Raw genomic sequence first — 16,871 nt, 5'->3', positions numbered from 1 at the left:
TTTTGTACTGTCTTTCAAATTTGGGAGTTAATGAAACAAGTCTTAGAAAAAGATGTTTATTCAAGTCTTTTAAACACCAGAATGACACAAGATGCTGAATGTGACACAATCACAGCAGAATAAAGAATGACTGGGGTGTGTGTGGGTATATATAAAAACTGGTGATTGTTTAAATATGAGGCTTTCTCTTTTAATTGAGCTTTTTGTCTCTGTGGGGTAAATGCTGCAGTAAATGTTCCCTGGTAAAAATCAAATCCAAATCTGGCTGCTGAGTAGGGCACTCAGTCAAACAATACAGCTACAGCGCACCTTAACCCAGGAGAACGCACTGGTGGCGAGTTATTTTGCAAGGTGTTTTTGCATGAGTTGAGATGTAGAGACTAGAAACTGAGATGATAAACCTTTGAGATGAAGTAAGTCACGACAACGTTCCTTAAGAATTTGGACAAAGGCTATGTGCCATTCCTGAAGTGTGTGTTTGAGTAACAGTAGAATCTCAGCCTGCATCATCTACTTGATTCCCTGGTATACCAGCTCAGCCATCCCGTCTCTGATGCCCTTGCTATACTCTAGCGTGGCTCGGTGGATCCTCCATTCATACAGGCCACACTTGCGGAGATATCTAAGGAACTTTGGAGCACCTGGGAACAGCACATTGTCCGCCAAGATAATAGAGCCTTTTCCCAGTAGACCAGAGCCCTCCAGCAACTGTAACACACAGAGGCAGTGAGTGACAGTAACAGTAGGAAATAAAGCAAAATTTAAGTCATATACAAATATCCTCAGTCATAATTTATTCTCATTACTTGCAGGTCAGGGAGGTAGCATTTCTTCCAGTGGTCCATGAAGACAAAATCCAGCCTCTCCAAATTGTAGTCAGACCGCAGCTGAGGGATCACCTCATCAGATGGCTTGACAATAAGCTCCACCTGGAGAAGGCACAACATGATTATCAAAGGTATAAAACTCATATGATTCTGTAAATAGAATAGAATAGCTTTATTGTCATTATTCATCACATATAATGAAATTACAGTAAAATTAGGATAATAATGCTGCAGATGTATTTAATATATGTCTTTCAGATGTCCTACTGTACACAAAGTGCACTGGACAAGGAAGAAAAGTTTGGAAATTGTTTGGATGTCTCTCACCGTGTCATCATCAAACCCTGCCAGGCGAATGACTTTCTCAGCAATAGCAGCATTCCTCTGGTCCATCTCGATACTGTAGAGCTTGGCACCCACAGGCAGCGAACGGGCCATCCGCACAGTGCTGTATCCACAGTGGGCACCCAGCTCCAGCACTGTCAGAGGACTGTTCTCCATCAGCAGCCGGTCCAGGATCTTCCCTTAAAATCGAGGAAACCAGACACACAAAAACACACGTAAAGGTGCTGTATGTTCTAAAAAACAAAATGGGGGGAAAAAAAAAAAAATTGTGTTCAGACTCTGCACCTTTTTTAGGCCCAATATTGCTGATGAACTCCACCTTGCTGCACCAGACATCAAAGGCTTCAAGGATGCTGTCAGGGTCCCCAGGAGTGGCATGCGTGAGGACATGCTGGTAGGCACGCTCCTCTCGGCTCAAACCAGTAACGCAGTCCTTCCATATCCGGATGAGGACTGCCCGATAGAACAGCACAAAGTAGTAACGGTACCTGATAATCAGTGTCAGCAGGAGTGGAAGGAAGGCCAGAGCAATAGCAGGAGACACCATCCTAGCGTCTACAGATAGAAACACACATACACGGGTAGATTCATTTGTCAGATATGTGTTAACAAAGTGAGCCCTGTATTTACTAAGGATTGTTTTTGGGACGTTTTTAATTGCGATGGCACCGGGAGACCAAAAACCACTAAGTAGGAGGCTAATACTCACTCCCCATACTGCATGTCATTAAATTTTGTCTGCTCTCTCCCATAGTTTTTGTCCTGGTCTCTTTTTGCTCCTCTTTCCCCTCACCTGCCAGCTGGCTGCGTCAGATGGCTGTTCCTCCATGAGCCTGGTTCTGCTGGAGATTTCTTTCTTTTTTAGTGCTTGCTCATAGGGGTCATCTGATTGGTAGGGTTTTTTCTGATATTGTATGGTCTTACCAAACAACTGCAAAGCACCTTGAGGTGACTTGTTGAATTGACACCAAATCTTCTTACAATAATACCTGAAATCTGTGATTGTTGTTTCTCTGTCTTCCAACTCTTGCATAATCAGAAGTTGAGCAACCAAACTTGGCACAGATCTGACATTGTGACACCATCAGGTCGCTGGAAACTACCGAGCAATGATCTAAAATGACCCAGTTTTTGCATTTATGCACCTACAACAACTTAAAAAAATCAATGTTTTATTTTAATTTCATGGCCAACAGCAAAAATAGGACAACTCACTGTAGTATTATGTACTAGTAAATAAACTGAATACTGAAAATGAGACTATAATTATAAAACACTGGGCATGTATTCTTTCAAAACTTAAAAATGTGATTGAGACAGGGAATTTGGTTTATATTGTTGTAATTTTTCTTGACTCAGGTTCATATTATGTTTTTTAGAATTATATGGTTTATTGAGAAAGACAACTCCCTTTTCCAAGTAAAGATCCCTCATAGTAAATAATTCAGGGGGAGCGGTGTCACTCAGGGTCCCCCTTAACCATTCCCCTGACTACAAGACCACGTACTTACTCCTTGTGCTGTTCTTTCATGTAAAACAGCAGCAGAAGGTAAAACTTGGGATAAAGAAAAACCTGATTCCCTGTCTTCTTGTTTGCATTTTTCAGTAACAGTCTGGTTTAGCTTTTAAATGCTTCCATGATTTAAATAATCTAAGCAGCGGGGTAGTACAGCAAAGCTACAAAACAGCCACAATTTTTATTTCATCCCCTACAGTTACTGCAAAGAAATAAACGTACGTACTTGTGACAGGATACTGTTGATAACACTGTGAGCTTTATTTGAAATGACAAAAATATCTATGTAGAAATTAGCCTTATGCTAAATGTGAAAGAAAGTGCTGCGGCTCTCTCGATGTTTCTGCTCCACATGTAACTGCAGAATCCACAGGCTTCCTGTGTCACACTGAATAAATGCTGTAACAAAAAAAAAAAACAAAACTATCTATTTTACTGAAAAACAAGACAACCTTACCTGTTTAACAAAAAGCAGAGGAGGCTTTGAAGTGTGGCAATTGAGCTGAGGCAGGTGCAGAAGTACAGAGAGAGGAGCATGGGCTATGAATAATTTATGCATCACGTGCATGGCAGTATATGTCCTATAAATATTCCCAATTAACAGAAAAAACCCACTACAGCTGTTTAACATGAGGTTTTGCCATTTTTGGTGTCATATATTGAAACCGTCATATTAAAAATGAAAAATAAGAATGAGCAGACAGAAACAGAGAGGCAGTGTGAAGCTGACATTTGATATATCAAGTTAACGTGAACAGGTGTGCGTCTCTGTGCGGAGTCCAATTTCTTTCTTTACTAAGTCATGATGGAAAAGATCAAGAAAAAGCTTACTGATGGAATACTAGCAAGTAAAACTCAATAAAATATTGAGAAAAAAAACAACATTTAAGTAAATAGAAAATTAAAAAACCCAGAAGAATCACATTAGATACAAATAAAAATAAAATGGATAAACATACCTGCTGTGACAGAAACTGGTCAAGTAATTCAAATATATTTATGCTGCATGCTTAATGTGCATAGAAACGTCACCACAGAGAGGTGAGCTCAGTCTCCACCCGAGCAATCATTATAAAAATGTTACATTTTGACTACTGTATGTACAAAAAAATATATTTAAAAAAAAGAGGCCGTAGTTAGTAGTAACCAGTGTAACAATGTGTCTATGATATTGGATCAAGTAAGGTGCACAAACACCAGCTCTGTGATCTGTGGCTACGAAGGACTAATCGTTCCGTGTAAAGACTCTGGGTTCTTACGTTGGTAAAATTATGCTTCTTTTTAAAATGGAGGGAACTCAGTAATGCACCAACACATTTTGTAACAAGGTGACACACTGGTGTAACTGAAGATTTGGTTGATTATTGATTGTCTCTAACTTCCTGTCTGAACTATCAGCTGTTCACTAGTTTGCAGTCGGCTCCTTTGCTGGATTTTGTGTACATTACTGTAAAGTGCAGCTACTCGTGCAGCACAGCTAAAGCAGCATCCAACTCGCTGTTTAAAGCTCTGCACACGTCTGCTTAAGGAGAGCTCGGATGAACTTCTTCAGCTCTTTGTCCCCTTTGGTCCACCTCACCAGTCGAGTCAGCACCAGTCTTTCCTCTTCAGCCTGAGCAAGGGAAAGGTACCATCCACCAGGGGCGCTCTTCCCCACATTTTTCCCTGTTTTTGTCAGTTTCTTTTCCATCTGCACCTCCTCTTGCCTTTTCTCATCATTCGATTCAGCAGAATCTAAGCCAGGACAAGTACACGTGCTTCCGTCTTGCAGCCACAAAGCGCCATAGGCCATCGCCCCTCCAACTTCTTCTGCTTTCTCAGCCCCTCCCCCTGCCCACCTCAGGATCCGGCTGCGGGCCGTAGGCACCAGCTGAAGGTCATCCCCCACTGTCATCATGCTGCCCAGACGCATCTTAAATGCTGTGACAGAAACAGAGAAGATACTATTCAACAGGTGTCACTTCATACACATTGTAAATCAACTCATCTCTGTGACTAGATAAGCTGTACTGTGGCCTGTTTTTGTAAGAGAAATCATATGCTTCAGAAGACAGGGATGCATTTGGCGCCCGCGTTATCAGTAACAGTTTGTTCTCACCATATGGACTGTGGCAGAAGTTTTCCTGGATGTCAATCTCTCCTTCTACACCAAGACTACAGGCATCACAAATAACACTGCCTGGGGGATGGAAAAGAGAAATGATTAAGTGACTGCAGCCGTCTGCACTGTGGATGTATTTATTTATTAAAAAAAAAAAAAATCTGAATATGGTGAGACTTTTCTTTAGTTGAACATCCATTAAACTCTAGGGTCAAAGCAGGCCAAACAAGGCTAGGTATTAAAAACAACTTTACAGATTTTCAGAGGGTATATTCAACGGCTACAGTAGCACAAAGAACAGGCCAAAGTGAGAAATCAGATTAAATGAATAATTAAATGAGGAAAACACCACAATATTAGTAAAACAAAGAAATTACTGTGAAAAACTACAGTACATGCATTATGTATGCACATTAGGCAGATTATGAACCATTGGATATTATTACACTTCTTTCAGGGGAGTCATTTTGACATGCAATAGTACACTACAGGGTGTCAACTATGGTAAACCTGAAATGAATTATCAAAATGGCTGTTAAGAGGTGTGTTTGCAGTATCCTAAAATTTACACACAGGGATGAACGCAGTAGTGGAAGACATACAGTAACACTTAAAGTACCAGTATATTAATGTTAATGTGATAAGTAAAAGTGCTGCATTTAAAGGCAAAAGTAAAGAGGTAATACAAGCAAAATACACCTCAAAGTATCCACAGTAAAACAGAAAAACGGCCCCATATGACTTACAGTCAGAATCTGAATACTTTGGGAAATTGTTTTGTTACCGATGCTTACTTAAAATATAAACAGGACAGACAGAAAATTTAAACTATATAGATAAAAAAATTAAGTAAAACTAAGGCACTCAAAGTGCAACATTAAAATGAAAAATATCCCAAAGTTAAAACAATACTGTGTACAATATAGGCAATATTGCAAGTGAAGTGTAATTAGTATAGTTAGTTTTATATGCGATTTGATTAGATGATTATTGATGCTGCTAAGTGTAAGTGGCAGCACTTTAATGATCACCATAACAATCTAATATGAGGCAGAAAATAAACAAATATAGCACCTTTGTTTCAGGTTGAATGTATTTTTTTTTTAAGTTTATTATTATTATTGGACAATTTTTCCTGAGACTTAAACACCAGAGAGCTTATGAACATTTAATGAAACAAACATTAAAAATGTCTTCAGAGTTTTTCTGATAACTACTGAAGTGTGTGCGACATTTCTTTAATAAATGTAGTGGAAATAAAGTAAAAGTACAAAGTAGAATAAAAACACGGTGCAACAATCTCCACCCTGTGTGTTGTACTTAAGGTGAGTCCTTGAGGATTTCCCAGCACTAACAAAGTGGAAATTGCTCTGGTGGAGTATGCTGCCAACTTTACTTGTGTGATAAGTACGAGTTAAATCCACAGATGTTTACTGGAAGCTAAAACCTGCCAAAATGACACGGCTCTGTGCACTGACCTTTGGGCACCTCCTCGTGCTTGACCATCTCTGTTTCACGCCCATCCTGCTCCTCGGTGGTCGGGATACAGAGCTCGGTTCCGTGTGGGAACCGGGTGCAGTTAAACATATAGGGCCAGGGGAAGCCGAACGCGCTCATCACCGGTACGCAGCCGTCCCGCACGGCCTCACACAGGCTCCTACAGGGGCTAACTGGGCCGCTGAGCTCCGGCAGACACACCGGAGCGAAGAGCGAGCACAGAAACTTCTTGGTGTCCCGGTGACAGTGCTTGGAAATGAGCGGCAGCCAGGCTGCAGATTGCTGCTGGACCTCCCTCAGTGAGTCATGGCCGAGTATGTTTGGGATCCACATGCTCCTATAACCGATCCCGTGGCACAGAAACAGAGTGCTCGGGATGGGTTTACACACGGAGCGGAAAGTGGACCTCAACCAGAGCGACGGCTCCGGAGACTCGGTGTCAGAGGCGTGAGAAACACCGAACAACGCAAGGAAAGAGAGCAGAAACACAGGCATTATTTTGTTGAGTGCGCCGTCTGCAAAGCTCCTGCTCTTCTGCCTGGACTTGACCGGCAATGTAGGTGCAAACGGGGAGGTGTGGAGGAATGAGGTTAATTAAAGGGCAGGCACCTCCCAGTCATCATCCCACCCCATCAGATTGCTGTCTGTCTCCACAGCAGTGTCAGTGGGTGCGTGGGGTTCGTTTCTTCAATTTGGGCTGTCGTGTTGAACACGCTTGTGTGCGGAGTCACAGGACAGGGAAAATAAACTGCATAATACAAGAAATATTAATCAGATCCCAAATTTAAGCATGTTTACAATAATGCAGTAAATACAATGAATGGCTCTGAAAGTCTATTCCAATCGTGACTTTTGCATTATTCCTTCTTTGTGAAATGCAGGCTGTTATATAGTTTTGATTAAACAGTGCACACTGGAATCAGACGACGCTGCCAGCAGAGCGCATCCGGTTTCTTTGTAGAGGCTGCAAAGTAAAATTGAATGAAAAATTTCTCCCATAATAATAACAATTTTATCATGTAAATATTTGTTAAATCCAGGCCTCCATGTGAGCACTTTTATATAGTAATTTATTTGGTTCTTTCTTTATTTTCTTGCATCTAGGCCTATGTTTATTTATTTTTTATAATTTAGCCCAGTTTGAGTTACTTTAATGCAGTTTTTAAATGTCATTCTGATATATATTTTTTTGTCTTTCCCCCATTTTCTCTTGGTTTTTAAATACAAATCTACAAATGTATGTATAGACAGCCTGCATAATTTTAAAGTTTTATATGTAAAGGAGGGAACCTTTTTTAAAATAGATGTAAAGCTGCCTGTAAATTGCACTTTTGATTGTAAGAAATGAATGCAGGAACCTAAGTAACAGACAAACAAACAATGCAAAGCTTAGGTGTGCTCTGAAAGATGCAAGCTTTCCTTGTTGTGAAATCAGTGGCTAGAAATAAAATGTAACTACTGTGTGTTCAAGAAGCAGTGTGTGTGGTACTCTGTCATCATACACAACCAGAGGGTATATCAGAGAGCCTTTAATCTTTCCCAGCGAGTCTGCCGCATGTGCGCCAACATGCCTTATCCTGTCCCTTCCTCTTGGACTACAGTAGCCTATTGTAAAATCAGGAGTCAGTTCATACTTGCTTAAATATTTGTAGTTTGGTTTAATTTCCTGCTTCAAAAGAAATGCAGTGCTCAGACAGGTTAGAATTATCCAAATACAGTGGAGAGAATTAAACATAAAAGCACAGTTACAGTTTGTTTCTTCTCTTATAGATTATTATGGGACTCAAAAACAGCAGAACAGAAGAACAAGGTGGGATATTTGCAGGCTGATTCATCAGTAATATAACACGTCTAAATTAACCTGCTTAGGTCCAGGGAGGTCCTTTAATTGATCCCTCACCTAATGTCCTCTGTTGTTTGTGTGTATTCTGTAAAGTTCTTAAGTACTGTCCACACATACAAAACTGCACAAGTCTTGAGCCACCCACAATTTGAGCCATAGTTCTCCAGGCTTTCTAAAGGTCTGAGGTTTTTGAAGTATCTGACCATTTTCAGTTAATGTTTTTAAGTCACTCAGCACTGACCTAAATATCATTCAAACACTAAAAAAAAAGCACCTAACTCAAGGGATGAACCAGTGTTGAGTCTACAAATAACAGACAACTTGGCAAAGAAGTTTAAACTGTATCTTTAGGCACTTTGTTACTACCAGCTCGTCACAAAAACACACCATTTGTTCCCACTTCTTTAGCTGAATCAGTAAAAAATGCCAAAGATAACACAATTTGACAGAAGAAAAATAGTATTTTTGCACCAACAAATTGATTACCATAGAGCTATTAGACGAAAAATTGGCATATCTCAGCATGGTGTGCAGCGTGTCCTTAAAAAAATGTGAGGAAGCTGGAAGGCGGAGGACAAAACACTGACCTACAGCTGATGAACTGCATCTGAAAGTCATGCCCTCAGGGAACAGGAAAAAAATCATGTTACAAAAAACAGTAAATGAACACTAAATACAGAAATAAAGAAAACATCCAAAAGTCCTATAAGAAATATGCCTTATACTAATAGTCACATATTATTATTATCCATTCCGCTCACATGTAGAGCTTCCTCTTCACGTGACGAGCGGCCAACGCAGCTTCTCAAATACCGGAAGTGACTCTTGTGTTGTTGCGCTAGAGCTGCTGTCATGTGATAGCTGGCCTGAGAAACTGCTGCTGCTGTTGCTGACAGTGGCTCCCTACCTTTAGATGAGGTTATAATAAAATCACGCTGGAAGTTTTATGTTTCTTGGAGAAGAAGAGCACGGCTGGTTTCTGACGGAGAGAAGGGACGCAGGGGTTGTGTAGCTGGCCCGTCGGACGCTGCCATGGGTTGCTGTTACAGCAGTGAGAACGAGAGCCCATCTGAGGTAGTTAGCTGCTAGCAGGCTAAACCCGATATGTGCAGCCAGGGCAAATTAAACGTGAAGTATGTAATAATAGTTTATCCTTTCGGGATGTTTCCTGCTGACGGTACATGTGAGTAATGCGTGACGACGTTACCGAGTGGTGGTTTAGTAGCAGTTAGCAGCTCGATGCTGTGAGCTTTCGGACAGGCCTTACTCAAGTACAAGCCAGTGAAGTTGGCAAAGCTCATAAGCAGTCAGAGTTTAGAAAGGTTTAACACATCCGAAGACAACGAGATGTGTTTTAAAGGCTTTGTTTATGTTGTTGTTTTAAAGCGAGCTGGAAAGTACTGAGTAAGTTGGCTATTGAGTAAGATATGACACAAAGGACAAAGAAAGTCATGTTTCGGATTTTATTTTCATATAGTCATATGACAGTTAAGATTGCCAGCTGTTTTTAGTTTCGGAAAATTAGTCAGTTCTTCCTTCGTGCATCTTTCCTCATATGCGGTTTAAAGGAGCAGTGGGAGATGTGGCTTTTAGACAAGTTGCTGAAGTGATACTTTATGCCTTGTTACGTTACGCTATGATGTAACATGATCCTAGATTTGCGCATTCTATGAGGAAAAAACTTTTATTTACTTTTTTTTTTTTTTAATTTATCAAATTATGTGACTTGTTCCAGGACCCCGAGAGAAAGCCGTTGATCCCCCCAAACCCTGTCAGCAAGCCCCCAAATGGGACAGACTGGATCACTACCAATGCCCCGTCTGCACGGACAGATGAACAGGCCCTCCTCACGTCTATATTGACAAAGACGGCACAGTAAGACACTCCTTAATGCAAACGTGGACATGCCACTGGCAATAAAGTTGTAACAGAATATGCGTAGTAAACACACCGTTATTCCCCGTGTATCAGGAACATCATCGATGTCTCAGCAGCTGACTCTGTCATGGTGGAGCCGCACGAGTACATGGACAGAGCCCGACAATACAGGTACAGGAGGTGGCAGTTTACCTGCTCATACTGGGGTAAAGATTTGGTTGGTGCTAAAGAATTTCTTCACCAAACCCAACCACTCAAGTAGGTGGTGAGGAAAGTGATTGAAATAGAAAATTGCAAAAGCATTGGGCTTTCCCCCTCAACTTTCACTTACTCCTCATCTTTAGTGACATCTTGTGGGAGCTGCATGATTTCACCCAAAAAGAGCAGGCTTGTTTAGGTTGGTTTAAGAGAACTTAACTGCGGCACAACAGATGTATTTTTTTTTTCTTCTCTTCAGTACAAAGCTGGCTGTGTTGAGCACCAGTCTGCCTCAAAAGAAAGTCCTTGCTCTCCCCTCCCTCACCAGCCAGCCCCACCAAGTGCTTGCAAGTGACCTGGTGCCATACTCAGATGTTCAGCAGGTATTCATGCATTACATACGTGGATTTTATTGGGTCGTGGGATACCTGCACAGAATCACCAGTCCTGTCATGTTAGGTAGATTTAATGCAGTCTTTTGGAAATGGTATGGCTTGTAATAGAGCTTAAAGATTGCAAGATGCATTCCTGTCACAGCTGAGGAAGCCTGTTTCTCAGTGAAACTTAGAATTTGACTTGTCTTCTGTCTTTGCAGGTGTCTAAGATAGCAGCCTATGCTTACAGTGCAATCTCTCAAATCAAAGTGGATGCTAAAGAAGAATTGGTGGTCCAGTTCGCCATTCCCTGATTCTGCAACTCTGGCCTGCATATTGTTCCTCCAGTCCTGCTTTCTGTGTCACGCCTGCATCCTCAACCTCCAGCCCCACCCGTCATTAAAGCATTTTGGTCCTTTTGCTTCTTAGCTATGCCTTTTAAACAGTTATAAAGGCAGAGACAATGTAGGGTTTTATCCTATGGCTGTCCTTGAGTGTAATTAATTCAGTGACATATGGAAGATGGGCCTGATCAAGACCTCCAGCTGTGGAATTCAACCTTCTTGATATGAGCGCTTTAATTTAAAGGGGGGGGAAAAAGGGGGGTTATTTTAATTTTATCTTCTGAAAATTGGAGCCAGCTTCTCACCTTGTTGATTTTGCAGAAGTGTAAAAAAAAAAAAAAAAAAAAAAAAAAAAATCTACATTGGACTCACCTGGGATAGAGCTGTTGGATTTTTGGCACAAAGACGTTGGCTATTGGTTAATACAATATATTTGAGAAATAAGGAATCACTGTGGCTTGGAATAATGAAAATAATCACTGCATCACATGTTGGATAATTTATTTTATTTACCAGAATTAAAAAAAAACAAAAAACTTAAACAATGGCTTACCATTAACTCTTCATACATGCTTAACCCTGTTCTAACATGCTTGATGTCACCAGCCATTCTTCAGTTTATCTCTAAGCAGCAAAAAGTATGTTTAAAAAAAAAAAAAATTAGCACTAGAAAAGATGAACAGGATTTTTTTTTCTCAAGATTAAATTATAATTTAGTTGGTAGTTCTTATGTATCCTGCTAACCATAAACCAACCACACTAACTTGGCTAGAGTGAATTTCAGTGACATTTTAATGTAATATTTGAAAGCTAACAGTGACACAGGCTGGACTGGTGTTTTGTTGTCCGGTGTGTAACCTATTATTCCATTTGAAGCCAAACCTTAAATAATCTTTCCACGGCTGGCGGGTGAGGATGCAACCACAAGCGTGCGGGTGGGGCTTCTCATGTCACCGGGAGCTTTCTTGGGTCAAAATTCTGGAGTTTACAGGCGGCGCCGTGTCCTCTGCGCTTTTCCAGTGTTCAAGAACGAGCGGGCCAGAACTTCACGTGTAATATTCAAAGACGAAAGTGAGTGGTGGGTGTATGTGTGAGTGTGTGCGTGTGCGTAGGGACAGATCTCGTGTCTTCATGCCTTTGTACAGAATTTTGTGCTTGAATATAAAAACATGATGGATTGTATGACGTCCCTCATTTTGTAGAGACCTCATTGGTCAGAATCGGCTAAGATCTTGTGGTGATGAGTTTTTATGAGACACAAGAACACTTTTAAGGCCTGCGTTTGTTAGCTTTTAAAGGGTTTCCGCTGCAGATCGTGACATGATTGAGTTGTTCGTAATCAGAAACTAACCGTTATAGCAGTGCATCCATGGGGGGTTGTTAATCAATCTACAACAGCAGATAAAATGATCCGATCCTTTTTTGTGATTATTTATTTGTGTTTCTCAAGTGTATATTTGCTCTTTGGAGGAGAGCACGACTGTATGCGTGGGCAGGTAGCACAGTGAGCCGCTCTAGACTCTTTAAAGGGATGATCTGCTAGGCTTTGATTATTTAACTGATCTGAGCTTTTTGCAATGGGTTCTTGGCATTTTTTTCTTTTATGTTTGTTACTTAATGTGTAATACTACCTGAAATATGTTTGTAACGTCATAGGCTAGTACCAAAAAGTTTTAGTTTTTTTTTTGTTTTGTTTTGTTTTTGTTTAACTCATTAAAGACTTTTAACAAACCAATCCTGTCTTGGCCTCTCTGTGCTCTCATGTGAGTCAAAGTAGTTCAGTGATGCTACAGAGATGGTGAACAGTACTATCTTTAATGCAGCTTTGTTAAAACAGTATTCAAATATTTCCAAAAGTCCGCACCACCCTCTCCCTCTATGTACATATTAATTTAGGTTTTTTCACACACAAAGGAAGAAATTTCCAAATTAAACTGTAACAATGCTACAACTGAACCAAAATGAGCCAGCTTGGGATCGGGTTAAGCACAGTTCTGTTGGGCTAAGATCAACCAAATCTGAGAAAAGTTCCCCTTGCAGCCTTTTTTTTGTACGCTAACTTAATTATATTTAACAAAGACATGTACAATTAATCAGAGTCTACCTGTGCGTTTACAATAATGACACAAAGCTGGGTGATGGGAAAAAAAAATCGTACTGAACAAAAGTTAAGATTTTGGCTTTAGATTGCGACACTTTGAGAGGTGGTAAATTTGATTTGGTTGTATTTTTTTTTTTTTGAACAGAGAGTAAATTAGTTTTTCAGTCCTGTAACCCTTACACAGGTATCTCCTGTGCTTCATAAGTTATGAAGCGTCAAAAATGCTGGAAGATGAGAAGATAAGGAGAATTTTATATATATATATATATATATATATATATATATATATATATATATTAGCTTGTTTCTACTGCACTCAGATTTTTTATACAATAATACTAAATCTTTTTAAATCACTTCAGTAAATTGTGCTGGTTGTGTATTTTGTTTTTGCATGGCTAAAGCGCTGACAGTGGTGCTGACATGGCAGTTACTGTGCACAAACACACTTATTGAGTACTCAGTGATCCAGCAGTGAACGTGGAGCACTGGACAAACAGATTATAGTATGAATTTAGACAAGCCACACTGGAGAAGAGGCAGCAGTCACTGCAGGTTAACCTTGCCGCTCCGATGCCAGATCTTTGCTAAGACTCGCTCCTGTCGCGTTACAGCACTGAAGTCCATCGTCTTTAACCGGGGCAAGACGGAAATCACACGATTCCTACATAGAGAAAGACACACTAAATATCTTATGCACATTTTGTATGCATTTATATAACACTGAATGCTAAAGAGGCCTCCAGCTTTACTAAACTCATCGAAAATGTACCTTGTGTCGTCAGTGCTGCAAATCTGTTGTAAATGGATGCAGAAGCTGCAGTCCCTCATTAGAAATCACTTTTTTAAACAGAGGCACTTCTGTCTGCAAATGGACATGAGCCTGCAGTCACTGCACTGTGTGTGTTTGTGTAACCGGTGTTGCTACGCAGACTAGAACATGTAATGTGAACCCAATCTGCATTCAAGCACCTGTTGCAATGTTATGCACTTAGATGCTTGCTAAGCACTCGTGTCTAACATGCACACTGAAGCTTAAGAGTAATCCCTCTCTCTACACCTCTCAACTGTTTGAGCCAGTTTTGGCTCTGTACACAGCAAACTACCATCAACTAGTGCCAGTGCTTTGGTTGCTCAACAAAACAATGGCTAAAAAGTACAAATGTATCACATTAAAACACATGACAGCTCTGAGTGTGTTTAGTGTGAATTACAGTTGAGGGAATCTCCACCTGTAATTTTTGTTGGTTTCTATGACATTTCCATGCAGGGTGATGGAGTGCAGATGTGGCAGCACTCCCAACCTGTCCACCTCTGACAGAATAAAAATGCTGTTTCCATGAAGGTACAACACACGCAGTTCACGCAGCTCACACAAGACCTGGAACGCACATGCATATACCAGCTTCATATGCGAGGACAGATATGCAGCTATGGAAGAGAAACAGTCTGAGGACACTCACGTGGTCTATATGTGTGATTTTGTTGAAGGAAAGATCCAGCCAGGTGAGATGTGTCGGCTCAGCCAGGAAATGGCTGATAGTCTTCTGGAGGTCATGAAGTTCAGTGATGTTGTTGTTACTGAGGCGCAGGGAGCAGCTGAGGTATTTCATCTCTGAATTTCTCTTTAAAGGCCGCAGACCTCTGTTGGGCTCCTCTATCCATGTGTCTGAAACACCCAAATAAGATAAATGCCGTGGATATTGAGTACTACCTCAGTATGGGCTTTTTTGAGGTGTTTGAAAATGAAATATTTGGTGAGCAATTCATTTTAAAACCTCAGTTTATATACACAAGTGTACTGGAAATTTCCCTCTGAGGGGTGAATGCATTGAAATAAGGACAGGCTAGAAATCTAAAGAACAGCTGTTTCCAAACTTCATCTGTCACGGTCCAGTTTGAAATGTGATAATCTTCAGAGGCCCACCCATACCCACCGTCACAGCTCGAATGGAAAATGAAGTATTCCTTAATGTTTCATTACTTCATTTTGATATTCTGATTTTATTTACTTGTTGAACTTGAGTCTCCATCAACAGCTTTTCTTTCCAAATTCCAACATGTGATGAGATGTGAGACAGGTTCAGGATCAAAAATAGGTTGGAAAAGGAAGAATAACAGTAAATAAGTTTTTTTTTTTTTTTAAAGCCCCAACAACTTTGTTTCATTATTTAAGTTTCTTTTTTTTAATGTAACTATTACACAACAAATTTAACTCCTACGCAAAAACGCCTTTAGGATTCCAAAACAAAAATTTAAAAGAAAAATCTATTTGGCTATGAGACCAACTCCAAAGGATTTTATCCTATGGATCATTTTATTTATATAGCGCCAAATCATAACAGACAGTCGCCTCATGGCGCTTTATATTGTAAGGGAAAGACCCTACAATTATAGAGAGAAACCTCAACAATCAAAACTACCCCCTGTGAGCAAGAACTTGGCAACAGTGGGAAGGAAACGCTCCCTTTTAACAGGAAGAAACCAGCAGCAGAACCAGGCTCAGGGACGGGGCAGCCATCTGCTGCAACTGGCTGGGGGTGAGGGGAGGGAGACAGGACAAAAGACATGCTAGAGAGCCAGCGATTAATAATAACTAGTGATTAAATGCAGAGTGATGTATAAGCACATAGAGACTGAATGCAGGTTAATGAATATAGGAACCCCCCCAGCAGCCTAGGCCTATGTAAGTGCATATTATCCTAATAGGTTTATCCTACAGGATTAAGTCAAAGAGAACTAATAATGTATTTAAGTGATGTAAGTGACCTCCTGAAGATCCTGCACAAAGACAGATACAGCAGAGAACAGTACCTGTCAAACTGCTGATGTTTTTAAAAGATAAATCCACAGGAGCTCCATACATAGTCACGCCTGTAAGAGACTCAGCCACAGCCAGGGGGAGATGATGCTACGGTGAAGTACTGCGTTCAAACACAACATGAACATGAACAACATGCACAATAAGTTTCTTACATCAGCGAATAACAAACGCAGCATATAATGAACGCGTCTCTAAAAGCACCTTAAGCCTGTCAAGTCATGCTTCAGGATGCTACGCAGCACCTGTGAGCCATAAACCTCTGTTTGGTTAACCTGACTGATCACTTTTAATTGATCATATAGATCATACACTTACCCACACAGTAATGTAGCTTATCCAGCTGCTTAACGACACGGTGGCTCATTGACTGCAGAACACTGGTTTTAGCTCAGCGTTACCCTGTAAAGGGTCAACAACCCGTTTCTGTAGAAACAACCGAGTACAACATGGGATTTGTAGTCCTCTGTAGTCTTTGGCTGTGCTGACTTTACTGTCGATTTCTCAGAGTGCGTTTTTGCGTATGCTAAACTTTCTGTTATAAATATAACATATATACATAAATTTGATCTGTTTTGTGGAATGCTAGGATTTGAAGTGGTTCTGTCTGGTAGGCTGCTCTCATTCGCTAATAATAATATATTATTGGCAGAGCTGATCAACCTGGTTAGCACCCCCCCCCCCCCCCCCCCCCCCATAGTTACTTTTAAAAAGTGATCTGATTACTCCTTTAAAAAGTAACTTAGTCACTTTACTGATTACTTAATTTTAGAAGTAACTAAGTTAGATTACAAGTTTGTCAGAAAATGCCTGTATTTAAATAACCGTAAATAACTTATTGACCTATAATCTCTGAAACATATGTCAAACATGTCTCTCATGAATGATATCAGTCAGTTTGAGTGAGAAACAGAATTTCTATTACAATGTAGAAGTGGCAAATGTAAAAACTGTCATTGATATCAAAAATGTCTTTTTAAACAGAAATCTGGTTCAGAAGGCTGCAGAAATTGCAACAAATATAAC

The 16,871-nt window shown here is 40.3% G+C and overlaps 4 protein-coding genes across 5 annotated transcripts; 1 reads left to right on the top strand and 3 right to left on the bottom strand.

Moving 5' to 3' along the window:
* Positions 1 to 320: 320 nt before the first annotated feature.
* tomt (transmembrane O-methyltransferase) lies at positions 321 to 1,758 on the bottom strand. The gene is made up of 4 exons (XM_030744811.1): positions 1,458 to 1,758; positions 1,155 to 1,351; positions 807 to 929; positions 321 to 708 (listed from the first exon to the last, which is right to left on the bottom strand). The coding sequence occupies exons 1-4, from the start codon at positions 1,717 to 1,719 to the stop codon at positions 511 to 513; spliced, it is 780 nt and encodes a 259-aa protein (XP_030600671.1). The 5' UTR covers positions 1,720 to 1,758; the 3' UTR covers positions 321 to 510.
* A 699-nt stretch (positions 1,759 to 2,457) lies between these two features.
* sfrp2l (secreted frizzled-related protein 2 like) lies at positions 2,458 to 6,854 on the bottom strand. The gene is made up of 3 exons (XM_030744809.1): positions 6,268 to 6,854; positions 4,787 to 4,867; positions 2,458 to 4,608 (listed from the first exon to the last, which is right to left on the bottom strand). The coding sequence occupies exons 1-3, from the start codon at positions 6,779 to 6,781 to the stop codon at positions 4,190 to 4,192; spliced, it is 1,014 nt and encodes a 337-aa protein (XP_030600669.1). The 5' UTR covers positions 6,782 to 6,854; the 3' UTR covers positions 2,458 to 4,189.
* Positions 6,855 to 8,959: 2,105 nt separating this feature from the next.
* Positions 8,960 to 11,487, top strand: lamtor1 (late endosomal/lysosomal adaptor, MAPK and MTOR activator 1). The gene is made up of 5 exons (XM_030744867.1): positions 8,960 to 9,203; positions 9,865 to 10,004; positions 10,101 to 10,178; positions 10,465 to 10,588; positions 10,801 to 11,487. The coding sequence occupies exons 1-5, from the start codon at positions 9,162 to 9,164 to the stop codon at positions 10,891 to 10,893; spliced, it is 477 nt and encodes a 158-aa protein (XP_030600727.1). The 5' UTR covers positions 8,960 to 9,161; the 3' UTR covers positions 10,894 to 11,487.
* A 1,842-nt stretch (positions 11,488 to 13,329) lies between these two features.
* On the bottom strand, positions 13,330 to 16,288 carry lrrc51 (leucine rich repeat containing 51). 2 transcript variants are annotated; one of them, XM_030745129.1, is made up of 5 exons: positions 16,168 to 16,288; positions 15,839 to 15,948; positions 14,488 to 14,693; positions 14,257 to 14,405; positions 13,330 to 13,688 (listed from the first exon to the last, which is right to left on the bottom strand). In XM_030745129.1, exons 2-5 carry the CDS (start codon positions 15,888 to 15,890, stop codon positions 13,571 to 13,573), a joined length of 525 nt encoding a protein of 174 aa, XP_030600989.1. In that variant the 5' UTR covers positions 15,891 to 15,948; positions 16,168 to 16,288; the 3' UTR covers positions 13,330 to 13,570. The 2 variants fall into 2 exon arrangements, with proteins under 2 accessions (XP_030600989.1, XP_030600988.1); XM_030745128.1 differs by having other exon boundaries at positions 16,164 to 16,286.
* Between the last annotated feature and the right edge of the window lie 583 nt (positions 16,289 to 16,871).

Source organism: Archocentrus centrarchus, chromosome 13, assembly GCF_007364275.1.
Source record: "Archocentrus centrarchus isolate MPI-CPG fArcCen1 chromosome 13, fArcCen1, whole genome shotgun sequence".
Classification (NCBI taxonomy): domain Eukaryota; kingdom Metazoa; phylum Chordata; class Actinopteri; order Cichliformes; family Cichlidae; genus Archocentrus; species Archocentrus centrarchus.
This window is presented reverse-complemented; position numbering and strand designations above follow the sequence as displayed.

Bases quoted from the DNA above. Each gene is read 5' to 3' on its own strand.
- tomt (XM_030744811.1), bottom strand. From the start codon at position 1,719: ATGGTGTCTCCTGCTATTGCTCTGGCCTTCCTTCCACTCCTGCTGACA. The intron at 1,352-1,457 runs GTGCAGAGTCTG...CTCGATTTTAAG, and splicing joins CAATATTGGGCCTAAAAAAG to GGAAGATCCTGGACCGGCTG. The intron at 930-1,154 runs GTGAGAGACATC...TGCCTTCTCCAG, and splicing joins CAGGGTTTGATGATGACACG to GTGGAGCTTATTGTCAAGCC.
- sfrp2l (XM_030744809.1), bottom strand. From the start codon at position 6,781: ATGCCTGTGTTTCTGCTCTCTTTCCTTGCGTTGTTCGGTGTTTCTCAC. The intron at 4,868-6,267 runs GTCAGTGCACAG...TCCATCCCCCAG, and splicing joins GCACGAGGAGGTGCCCAAAG to GCAGTGTTATTTGTGATGCC. The intron at 4,609-4,786 runs GTGAGAACAAAC...TTTCTGTCACAG, and splicing joins CTTCTGCCACAGTCCATATG to CATTTAAGATGCGTCTGGGC.
- lamtor1 (XM_030744867.1), top strand. From the start codon at position 9,162: ATGGGTTGCTGTTACAGCAGTGAGAACGAGAGCCCATCTGAG. The intron at 10,005-10,100 runs GTAAGACACTCC...CCCGTGTATCAG, and splicing joins ATATTGACAAAGACGGCACA to GAACATCATCGATGTCTCAG. The intron at 10,179-10,464 runs GTACAGGAGGTG...TCTTCTCTTCAG, and splicing joins GACAGAGCCCGACAATACAG to TACAAAGCTGGCTGTGTTGA.
- lrrc51 (XM_030745129.1), bottom strand. From the start codon at position 15,890: ATGTATGGAGCTCCTGTGGATTTATCTTTTAAAAACATCAGCAGTTTG. The intron at 14,406-14,487 runs GTGAGTGTCCTC...TGTGCGTTCCAG, and splicing joins AAATCACACATATAGACCAC to GTCTTGTGTGAGCTGCGTGA. The intron at 13,689-14,256 runs GTGGAGATTCCC...TTCTCTATGTAG, and splicing joins GAAACCAACAAAAATTACAG to GAATCGTGTGATTTCCGTCT.